The 12,658-nt window shown below is 40.1% G+C and overlaps 1 protein-coding gene across 1 annotated transcript in view; it reads right to left on the bottom strand.

Annotated features, from left to right (window-relative positions):
* The window catches only part of SUCLG2 (succinate-CoA ligase GDP-forming subunit beta), a 255,673-nt gene that overhangs the window by 15,663 nt on the left and 227,352 nt on the right, over nt 1-12,658 (bottom strand). The window contains exon 10 of the mRNA XM_004581600.4: nt 2,513-2,633. Within this exon, the coding sequence (XP_004581657.2) occupies nt 2,513-2,633 (121 nt within the window). The remainder of the gene's footprint in view (nt 1-2,512; nt 2,634-12,658) is intronic.

Genomic DNA, 12,658 nt, shown 5'->3' with positions numbered 1-12,658 from the left:
GCTGTGGGACTACTGATTTCCCAGAAATCACCCATGTGGAAGTAAAATACATTTGGTACTGCTGTCCTGGTTATAAAAAACTGAATCCATTTACGGACATCTTTCACAAAAGATACCAGTTCCTGTAAGAGGAAGACATGATCACCATCTCGGACTCTAGAAATATCAAAAGCACCTCTGCTTCCTTCCCTTGATAGAAAGATCTGGTGCTTATCACAAAGTAGGGGCTATAATGGTGAGAGGAGGAACCTGGTAAGTATCATCATGGGTATGTTTCATTTTTCTAAATTTGAGGAATGGTGTTCTCTTGAATACATCTTGAATCATGAGATTTAACAGTCCAAGAGCTACAAACTCATCTTGAGTCATTACGTTTAATTCTCCAAGACACAGTGAACATTGCAAGGTCATCTCTGTTTTCAAAAGTTCAGGAAGGCAGGATGGTGGCTACCTAGGATCCTCTCATGCTCACTGCAGTAACAAACACTTGTTATTATTTTAAGTACCTTGCCTTGCATTTTTTCTCTCCTATTTCAGTTTCCAAGTTATCTAGTGAATGTGATTTTTTTTAACAATTTTGTACTTCTGTTTGTCTTCCTTAATGCCTAAAGCTTAATGGCCTGCACATGTTGTTTATTAAGACATTAATTAATTAATCATAAAACCACTGGCATGTATCTCGGAAGTGCATTTACTTAAAAGTTGCAAATCTGATTATCCTAGTAAACTTCTAAGTTTATAGGTTCCTGCAGTATCTCAGTATCTTGCAGTATCTCTGGCAAAACCAGCAGATTTTAAGAAGGGAGATAATCTTAGATGCAGTATTTTGCATATTTTAGCATGGGTATGATATCCAGACATTATGGAGATGACTTAATATTTCTGGAATACTAAACTGCAAGCATATTAAGTAAGGTGTGAAAATAAAAGATGCTTCCCTTTAAATCTCTGGTGAAAAGCTAAAGGTGTGGTAGCTTTCTTTTCTAGGAATGCTTCAGTTAGTAATGATGGGTCTCTGATGCTGCAGGCCCAGGGAGGACCACGCGAAGGAAGAAGTTGGCCAAAGTGCTCCCTCTTTTCCAGGTAGTGCAGGGGACACTGCTGTGACTGCCTTCCCAAGATCCACTCCCCTTAAGGACACTGAAAAGCTGCTTTTACAGTGATTACCAGGACACCAGTCGCTTTGACTCTGAAAATACTTTGATATCAGCATCTCACTCAAAATCAGACTCATTACGACCCTGTCCTTTTTTTTTTTTTATTAATCCTAGTTTTGGTAACAAAACTAGGATTAATATTCGAAGTTCTTTGAGCATTTTTTCTCTGAGACCCATGATGTTTATACCTTTAAGTCTAACTCACTGATACTTTATGAATATCTCTCTTAAATTCAGCCTACAGAGGCTCACATGGTAGCCTGGTGCTAAAGTCCTCACCCTGCACGTGCCAGGCTCCCATATGGACGCCAGTTCTAATCCCTGCGGCACCAATTCCCATCCAGCTCCCTACTTGTGGCCTGGGAAAGCAGTTGAGGACGGCCCATGACCTTGGGACCCTGCATGGGAGACCCGGAAGAGCTCCTGGTACCTGGTTTCAGATTGGCTCAGCTCCAGCCATCGTGGCCACTTGGGGGGTGAATAAGCAGGCGGAAGATCCTCTTCTCTGTTAAGTCTGACTTTCCAACAAACATAAATAAATTTGGGGGGGAGGGAAAAAATCTGCTTACAGAAGAGTCTGCTATCATTACCTCTACCACGTTGGTATGAAGTAGATCCAAGCTCGAGAGGGAAGAAGGAAAGGGTAAGAGAAGGTATACAAAGATCCAAGCCGAAAGGACAGTGGGTGACTACCTCTCTAGTATCTTGACTGAAAGTGCAGGGACACAGCACAGTCAAAAACGTCACTGGATTTTATCTGGAGGAGAGGGGAGTTTCCAGGGAAGAACAACCAAGCCCTTCACATGTAATAAGCTCTGATGCATGCCAGCGGCTTTCTTCAGATTGTTTGGGAAAACCGAGTTTCCTAAGGATGTTACCGCAGAAAAAGATGTGGTGCGGCTGCTTGGCTGTTGTCATCTGGGCTTGTGGATGTCATGGGCAGAAATGTCAAGTCTACATGTTTGGTCAGCAGGAGACCACAGAATCTGGGGAAGAAGGTTCTGAAGGTAAACTTACATCCACAGTAACAGTGAGAGTGGTATGACGACAGCACTGGTGGGGGGCAAACAGGAGGTGTGTTACCATGGAAACAAGGAAGCTGTACCGGTGTGCAATAGCAACCACTCTTCAACATCATTCACTTGTCAAGTGCAATAAGAATCTTTTTGATAAACAGTAAAGAAATATTAATTTTATCCCACTTCAGACCCTGAGTTACACATCTTCAGTATTGTTCAGAATCAAACAGGGAGCCCTTAGAAGGCCACTGTTCTCAGGCAAAGCCCAAGGATGGAGCCCAGTTACTCACCTCTCCTTGGAAGTTCCTGGCACAATGAGAGTCTAAAATGACTCACCTTCCAGCCGGACCACTAGGGGAACCTTGAGCTCCAACTCCCGACAAGCTTTGGTGATTCCATTGGCGATGATGGCACAGTTGACGATACCACCAAAAATATTGACAAGGATGGCTTCAACCTGAAATCAAAAACAGGAAGTTGCCCATCAAACTGCTGACAGCCAACAATCTAATAAATAAGTTATTAAATAACAGGGATAAATAAAATAGTACATCTCATTTTTTGTTGCTGTTGTTTTTTTCAGACTACAGTATAAAGAGAAGGCCCAGAATGCCAACAAATGTTTAGAAATAAATTAGTAAGTCTCAAATAGTAGCAAACTTGTACGGGTGTGCGTACAAGTAAAGATTCATTTATTTATTTGAAAGGCAGAGCTAGAGAGAGACAGAGACAATTTTTGCATCAGTTAATGCAAAATGGCTTTATTAAATGTCAATAATAGCTATGGCTTGGCCAGGTAGAAACCAGGAATCTTGAATTCCTTCTTGGTTTCCCACATGGGCACAGGAGCTCAACTACCTAGGTTATCCTCCTCCACCTTCCAAAGTAAACCAGCAGGGAACTGCATCCGAAGTGCAGCTCCTGTATCTTGAGCCGGTGACTATATCAGAACCAGTGACTATACGGATGCTGGCACTACAGATGTTGCCTTAACCAGCTTTCTAAGCCACAACATCAGCACCATTACCATATTAACACATATCGAGTATCAGTCACGCCTCAGCACCTCAAAGCAATTCAATCATTAGTTTCCGTATAAATTCTTCTACTCTAGAAAAAAGCACTTATTTACTTTATCTAAAAGGCATAGAGATAGAGGAGGAAAGAGGAAAGATCAAGGGTGGTAGGGAGGGGAGAGAGAGAGAAAGAGAGAAAAATCTACCACGGACTAGCTCCCTATCCAAATGCCTGCAAGAGGCTGGGTTGGTAAGGTGAAATTAGGCACTCAGAACTTAACGGGAGAATCCCTCATGGGTGTCAGGGGCTCAAGCACGTGAGCCAGCACCTGTTGCCTCCCAGGATATACATGAGCAGTTAGCTGGAACAAAAAGCAGAGCTGTGACAGGAGATGCAGGCATTCCAATCAGTGTCTTAACTGCTATGCCACATCCCTATCCCTACTTATGATACACCGCTCTCTCCTTCTGGCTATTAAACACTGTCTTCTGGAATTTGGTTTACGAGTAGTGTCATTTAAAATCTCATGCACTTGTGTCTTTTTTCTTTGCAGTTTTTCTGTCATGGGACCTCATGTAATAATTCAAAAACAAGGAACTTAATGATTATTTGTGGTTTTGCATCAACACTGAAAATTCAAACTTTTCCATGCTTCCAGAATACTTTTTTGACATGCTGAAGGAATAGTCTCAAAAATCAGAGACAACAGAGTAATTAAATTACCAGAGAAGGTAACCACCTTTTTTTTACTGAAAGAACAAAGACCTACATAATAAATTGATACAATCTAATATCAGAAGTAATGGTTTAAAGAAAATCAAGGCAGTGACCAGAATTTCTCAGCAATGTAAATGTTATCCCATCACGTTACCCTTTTGTACATATTCCATATTCAAACGCCTGTGAGCAAACAAAGAAATTGAGTTGTCCTGACTTGATAAATAGTATAAGAAAATCCAGTATAATTACCATGAAGAACAAGATAATGAAGAGAATTCATTACTTAGATTAATTGATAACACCCACAGAAAACGACTGCTCATCAAGTTAAAGGTATCGAAATTCCAACAATGGACTTAAAATCAGATTGTGCCTTACTAATTGCAAAGCACATATGCAGGCGCTGCCTGTCATTTTAAAATCCTGCTATATATGTGGTAGCGAGGTATAACAATAAAGGTGAGACAAGCACCTCACAATGGTGTGGCACGTAACTTGTTAGCAAATTTTCATTATGAATCCTCATTTTTAATCACCCCAGAACCCTATCCGTTAGGTACCTTATTTGCTAACTGTGGGCTCCTGCAGCTGATAAAGCCATTGAGAGCATCCAGGTGACAGGTCCCAAAGTCTCACAGCCAACATGCAGCAGGGGTGAGGCGCAAGATCAGCTCTCTAGATTATGTATGGGTCTGTTCCATCATGTCCTTTGCTAGAGCTACAATGTCGGGTCAGCTACCTAAACTCTCCTGAATGTGGTTTCCTCACCTGCAGAACGACAGGAATACTATCTCTTCAATCTCTTGAAAGGCCTCAATGAGATGATACACAGGTATGTTTAGCATATTGCTTTAAAAGCACTTAATGGATATTTATATACATTTATTCAGGAAGCTATGTTGAAAGTGGGCAGGTTACCTAGACAGCACTAGACTGTAGCTATGCTGAATTCAAATATAGTGGGAACAGAAACTTTCTGAAGCTCAATAAAAAGTGATGTCTTAAGAGTAAAATACGGGCTTGGCAGCGTGGCCTAGTGGCTAAGGTCCTCGCCTTAATCCCATTTAATCCCATATGGCCGCTGGTTCTAATCCCAGCAGCTCCACTTCCTTTCTGTTTCTCCTCCTCTCAGTATATCTGACTTTGTAATAAAAATAAAATAAATCTTAAAAAAAAAGAGTAAAATACATAAGCAGTATTTTTCAAGCCAGTCCGAGATTGGGGCTACACCCAAGAAAAAGAATATCTCCCATTACTCCTCACTGTAGGCTGACTGGTAAGCAGAAGTTTGCTTTCTAATGACAGCTATTAAATGCTGTTAGCACTGTGGCTTGGTGCAGTAGTAGTTTCCAAGTAACTGTGGGATGGAGAGGAACTTGCCAGAACAGTGGAAGGAAAAACATTCAAGAGCAGTAACAACTCCACAAGGTCCAAGATGCAATTTCCAGAACTGCCAGAGCTCAGTTGTGGTTTATAAAGTAGGCTGTAGATACAACCACCGGTACCTGCACATTCTGCCATGTGCCATCCTGGGCATTCTACAAGCAGGAGCTCAGGTGTTCAGGGAAGCAGTGGTCTGTTTAATCCACCTAAAACTGCACTGCCATTCCACGGAGTAGTTATGGCAAAGAGTCTGGAAAGCAGATTCCATGGGAAGCAGAGGGGAAGCAACAGAAGGGGAAGGAAAGAGAGTGAGCAACAGGCATGTCAGAGTGTGAGGGTGAACAGGTGCAGTGTGACTATGTCAGAGTACAGGGAACATGGGAGCATTAGAGAACGTGAGAGACACAGGGACAGGAAGACAAAGAAAGGGTTTGATCGATAGTACCAAGTTAGGTTTCCTACAAGTGGAGCAGCAAGGCATAGAAGTACACAGGCTGTTTAGCTCAGGAAAATGGAATTGTGCAGGAAAACACCATGGCACACTAAGATGAAAACCACCATCAGGGGTTCTGGGAAGACCCCATTCAAACAGAGACTATGCCATCCTCATGTTTCTACCTACTACTAAAGCAATTTGCTACAGTCGTGTGTTTTAATGAAAATGTGATGATTTAAGGTTTCATTTTGGGCCAATTTCTATAATTAACTACTGTAGTCTGCAATCTCAAACTGAGAATGAAATTAAGACAGTTAAAAAAGACTTGTGACATTATTATTATTACTTAGTATTTATAAAGCATGTCAAATTTCCATTGTGTCCCTTATGTGTTCATTCATTTAACAGCTAACTGCTATTCTCTAATACCAGCAGTTACTCAATGTCAGGCCTGTTTCAGTGCCTAGAGAATCTCCAAGAAGATCCTTAAGTGTTTTTAAGAACAGGGGCTTTTTCAAATTCCTGGGAGGTACTGTATGGGTTGCTTGGTATGGACCATTTCACAAAAACAAAGATGATCTAATGAGGCTGTTACAGTACTAGATACAGAGCCTGCATCCCCAGACCCCAGCCAGCTGTTCCAAAGAGCATGTGACAGTGGTTATCAGTTACACAGGTGGCTGGACAGTCCAAACTAAGGTGTTTCAAATGCCTGTGTCTGTTTGTCTTGCAAAAATGCACCTCCACTAGATTTTAGTCTGCAATTAAAAATAAAGAATGAACTTCAAATGAAGAAAAGCTAAAGCTTTTTCTATTTATAAAGCTCATCACAATTCCAAATAAAAGAACAGAAACCAACAAAAATCAATACTATAACCCCTTGTTGGAAAACAAAATATTTTCAGTATCTGATGAACATTAGAGATCATCGAATCAGATGAACTGCACACAATATTTCAGGGGATAACATGTGATAAATCCTCCGTCTATACTGTTCATTATGGCAGGAGGTAGTAAATACACACATGTAAGAGAAAGGGAACTATGGATTCGTTGCAACCGTCTATAACATTCTGTTTTCGTTGCACATCTTCCTGGGGAAAAGTGTTTACACCCATCGAAACTGATATATTTTTAAAAATCACATATACAATAAAGAATGTATTTACTGACCATTTAACCAGTGGTTTACAACATGCTAATTATTGTATGTACATTAATACTTGAGCATTCTTATGTAGTAGGCATAAATACCACTCCTGATATACAGATAAGAAAATGGGTTACCGAAGAGCTGGGAAAATCACAAGTACTGCAGGTTATCTGCTGCCAACTACCCTTCAGGGCCAACAAAGTCGCCAAGGCCCTACAAGGATGTGATGGGCTTAGTATTGTCTCATTTCCATGGCCATACATGTTTGGGGAAGGTATTACCCATCCCACTCCACACATGAGAAGGCTGAGACAGAGAGGAAAAGAATACAAAGTTTTGCCACATATACAGATGTGGTATGTTTTCAATCTCGACAACTCAGTTTTATGATCGTGACTCTTTAATGAATGCAATACTGCCAAGATGCTTAGCAAAAGCTGGATTATTTACTGAATCCACATTCTTGAGGCCTTACTCTTCTAACCACTGAGCATGGTCAGCAAGAAGAACAGTAAAATTAGCCAAAAGGTTCTAGATCTAAAATTGCAAATGACAGTAAGAGTTATGAAGGCAAGGGAGAGAGACTGTGGGCACTACAAAAATCACAGGATGGAACCCACATTAGACTGTGTGATCAGTGAGGGCCTCTTGTACTCAGACACTTAAGCCAGGGTCTGAAAGACAACTACAGAAAGCGCAGAGTAAATCAAGGGAATACCATGCATGCAGGCTTAGAGACAAGGGCTGATGAACCTGGAATATCAGGGATGTGGGGCTTGAGCAGTCAAGTGGTGGGGAAGAGGCAGGCCACATCAGTAGAGGCCATACTATATGGTCTTAAGGTAAGGGACATGAGGCTAAAGGACAAATGGCTAGGGGTGGGCCAGAATGAAGCTAGGAGCCAGGAATTTCATCCAGGTCTCTCATGATGGGGCAACCAACGCACTTGGGCCATTTATGGCTGCTTTCTCAGGTGTATTAGCAGGAAGCTTGATCAAAAAGGGAGCAGCTGGGAGTCTACCCAGTGACCATATAGGATGCTAGTGTCTCAGTGCATTACCTCCTATGCCAAAACACTGGACACTGTCGCATTATTCTCTTTCTTGCTATCCTTGACAATGCTAATGCACTCAGCCTGAAGTGCTGGCCTGCTCCATAAACATGTCCACCCCAAGTTTCAATGTTCCTTTAAAAACTCTAAAAATCAGTCAGTCATTTTACAATGGTTATTGCAAACAATCAAGTACTTTCCTGCATTGAAAACCTGAGGAGGATGCATACCTTGATGCTGAGGGTTATGCCTCTGTGTGTGATACCAGCATCCTTTAAGAGTATCAGTGCAAGTCTTGGCACCTCCACTTCAGCTGTAGATTCCCTGAAAAGGTGCCTGAGAAGGCATTAGCAGATGATTTGACCTGTCCAAGACCAGAATGGAGTTCTAGGCTTTTGGCTTTGGCCTGGCCTAACCCTGGCCATTTTGGCGATTTGGGGAACCAATCAGTGGATGGAAGATCTCTCTCTGTCACTATCTCTGTAGCTCTGCCTTTCAAATAAGTAAAATACATCTTTAAAAATAAAATGAAAGAAACGGGAGCATTTCACAGAATATACATTAGGATGCACAAAGGATATTTAACTTTTGGGTTTTGTCTGCATTTTCTAATTTGGCATGCTAATTTATTCTCATTGCAGTGGGCATTAGGTTGATAAAAATCAAGCAAAGCATTAGTCACGATAAGGATTTTTCTTTTTAAATCACAAGTTATGCTAATTCTGAATGTTGTTGCTCTTGTTTAAGCATCTGTTTTCATGGAACTATTTTCCTCTTTGATGTTGTTTTCATTTTCCTGCCGAATTCTAATCATGTCTTCTAATCCATTGGCAGCCGATGAAGGAAAATAAATGGTGAAGAAAATTAGATGCAGCTAGGATAATTGATGTTTGTATGCCTGGCTTTAATAAAAATACTCTGCTAAATTAGAGAGGAGTCTAAACGGATTCAGTCAATAACAAAGTGATTCAGGTGAGGAATTCAATCTCGGCCTTTGTTGCGATCTTACAAGTAAACTGACAGATCAGTTCAACTGGAACGGTATTTCCCTCCTTCTGAAATCTGGATGATCTGCTTGCACTTGCTTTTCCACCTAGGGTGTGTTCTTGAAGCTTCTCTTACAGTCACCCTTTGGTATTTGGGGGGTGGGCCAAATACCCCTGTTGGGAACCTAAAGAACTGGGGATGCTCTAGTTCCACAATGCTATGGTTTGGGCACTATCTAGGTTGCAAACTGTCTGCCTGTGCTAAATGCTTAATCCTCATAGTGGTGCTAAGGAAAGTGGAAACTTTAAGAAGTAAGGACTGTTATAAGGGTCCCATGGAAAACGAGTGTCTTGGAAAACAGGTCTTATGGAAGGTTTAGTAAAAAGTTTCTGTTAAGACCCTGCCTTTCTTTGCTTCCAAGCTCAACAAGTGATTCTCCCACTACTCATGTTTCAAGGTGGCCATTTGCCTTCCTCCCAGAGGCCAAGCCAATGTAGGTGCTGAGCTATGACTCAAACTGTGAACCAAAATTTACCCCTTCTCTTTACTAAGTCAGTCGTCTCAGCTACTTAATTTCTTACAGTGCCAGGATGCTCATAAACTTCCAATTAAATGTTAGAGTATTTGCATATAAACTATGTATACCCTTCTATATTCTTTATATCACCTCTGGATTAATTATAATATTTAATATAAATGTCATGTAAATAATTTTCATTGCTTAGGAAATTATAAAACATCTGTACTTGTTCACCACAGACAATTACTCCAAGGTTGGTCGAAGTAGTGGATGTAGAACCAATGGACATGCAGGGTTGACTGTGTATCCCCACGTATGAATTAAAGTTCTAGGATTCCTGGGTTACAACTGATGCATCCTCATAATAGCTACAAATGCGACATGCAAGATTTTCTAAAAGATCACCTTCCACGTTGCCCTTTCCTAGTTTCTCTGAGGGAAAAACCACAGACTTTAGTGAGATCATGATTTAAACTGGAAACCCAAGAATCAAAAAGAAATATAATTTCATTCCTCCTTTGCCAAAAAAAGACAATGTGGACATAACCTTGGAGTGATGAATCCTCAGTTAATAATATTTTGGTAGAGCATCCAAGTTTTCACTCAGCTTGACCTCTGAGAAGAACCAAAGTGAACCTAGTTATAGTTGCCTAATCTGTTGTTGAGCTCAGCTCTTCCTAAATGTTCCCTTCTTTTATCTTTTAAGAATAAGTAAAAATCACAGAGGTTTAGGACATACTGAATGTTGAGTTTTTTAGGTGCTAGAAACTACATACTACAAACTTTCCTGGAAAATAAATGCAGACTTAAACAGCTTTTATATGTTCTTGAAGGCCACAGAAGTACAATGTTAGAGTCATGATCTGAACTGTGTTAGTCTTATTCCAACAACTAGGTCCTCTCTAATCATTCTGTCTCTCTATAATTAGTAACTTGTAAGACTAGATAACAACCAATTCTATTTTGGTCCTATGTCTGAAGTTTAAGGGCACATCCTTGAGTCCAATATTCTAGTGTCCCAGTATTTCTTGCTTTTGAATTTCACTATTCCCTTAACATTGATCAGAGGTAAGAAATCTTTCATAGCTTCATGGGTCAATGAGGTGTGGGTCTTCACAACTCAAGATGTTTCCCTTTTACTAAAGTTTGCTGGCCCTACTTTGATGGGACTGGGGGTTCAAGAAAGGAGGTGATAATAGTAATGATGGGTTTAAGAAAAAAAAAGAGTGGGTTCCAGACTTCAATACCCACTCTCTCCTGAAATGGAGACAAATCTCTGAGTCTAAGGAGCTGTATCATAACTTGTTTTTAATTTAAATAAAAAAAATAGGAGTCACACTGTGGCACATAGGATGAGGCACTGCTTCTGAAGCCTGCATTCCACATCAGGAATGTCGCTGCCTGCTAATGCATCTGGGAGGTAGTGATGACAGTTCACATGGTTGGGCTGTCGTTGGCCAAGTGTAAGACTCAGATGAAGCTTCTGGCTTCTGGCCTTTGATTCGCTCAGCCCTAGCAATTTTGAGCATCTGAGAAATGAGCTAGAAGGAAGATTTCTATTTTTCTCTGTCAGGCTGCTGATTGACAGATCTTTTTTTAAAAGGAGACTTTTTTTTTTAAACAGACTTAAGAAATCAGCTGATGATTAGCTTCTAAAAATAGTTGAGTTGTAAAACTGCCTTTCCATCCTAACAGATAACTGCTATCAAGGTAGGATAGTCATTGCTCACATTGCAATATCTGTACTTTATTTGCAATAGAAACTATGTTGGTGCAAATTCAGAATATTTATTGGTACATTCTGAGGAATACTTTTGTTTAATCATCTCAGATGTCTGTCATATTGACTGATGTGAACAGGTATACTCCATCATCATTAGCTACAGAGTTAATATTGAGAAGACCTATAAAATTCGCAACTGGTGAAGGACCCATTTATTAATCTATAAACAGTATGTCTATCCATCTATTATTGTAACATAATACTCTCCACAGAATTGGTTCCTATAAGAAAGAAGAAAAATGCTTCCACAGGCGATTTCATCTCCTTTATTCATGACTGACATCAATTAAAAGAAAAATTTAGCTAAGCAGACAGAGCCAAAACTCAGGACCACACAGATTCACACTTCATACCACAGAAATGAAGACAAATTTAGTTAATAGCAAAACCCACTGTTTCTGTAAATAACAAGCTTAATGTAAGCTGAAGGTGGAATATAATGATTCTGTGAGGCTTCATACATCTGTTCAAGAAAACTTATTTGATCATTTAGTTTTCTGGAAAAATAAGGGTTGACAAAGATTCCTATCAAAACCCCAGTAGATAAGTGGGAAGAGCAAAAATAAAAGCCCCTAGCTAACATTGCAGTAAAGTTATTTCTCAGAGAGTAAGAATTGTATTGTTTTAATGCAGACATTATGACACATACCCTTTTGTGAAAGTCAAGTTTACTGCCAAATTTCTTTGGAAAACAAGTTTCTGATTCATTTCCTAAAATGTCCACTTTTTGCTCATCCCAGTAAAATGAACGTCAAGCTGCATGTACAAAATGTTAACTGTGCAATTGTCATTGCTGATCTATTCTGTAGCACCACAAATTTAAATTCAAGTAAATCAGGAAAAAAAAAAACACTTCAGGAAACTTCAGTATTAAAACATTTGTAATTATAAAAATTAACATCCCATTTGAAGAAGAGCTCCTTTAAAATTTCTGGGCACGACTGGTGCCTGATCACGTTTATAAACTATTGAATTCATTCTCAACCTAGCAGCAGCTTCACATGTTACTGTCACCACAAACATCCTCTGCTGTAGACAATATTCTAAAATTATTGGTATCACACTCTGACCTTGCTGTGATCCACTGTGTGGAAGTCTGATCTATTTATTTAGCTGTTCAGCAAATGTCAGTATACCATGTCTGGAGCAAATTAAAACTTCATTGGTAAAGCACTTCCAATAGCCTGCACAGAATGAAATCTAACAAAAACTCTTTACACCTCATCGTGTGTCAAGGATTGATTGGCCACGCCTTCTACCACCCATGGTTAACCTTTTGTGGAACCTGGTAGAGTCTGCCAGCTTTGAAGACTCCTTTTATAAAAGGATTCTGTAATAATTTTCATCCCCATAGCGCATGTTCAAGAAAACAGCACAACATTTTCATTTGGGAAGTATTCGTGCCACAGATATTACAGATGCCACTCGGGGT

The sequence above is a fragment of the Ochotona princeps genome, chromosome 21 (assembly GCF_030435755.1).
Source record: "Ochotona princeps isolate mOchPri1 chromosome 21, mOchPri1.hap1, whole genome shotgun sequence".
Taxonomy (NCBI): Eukaryota; Metazoa; Chordata; class Mammalia; order Lagomorpha; family Ochotonidae; genus Ochotona; species Ochotona princeps.
This window is presented reverse-complemented; position numbering and strand designations above follow the sequence as displayed.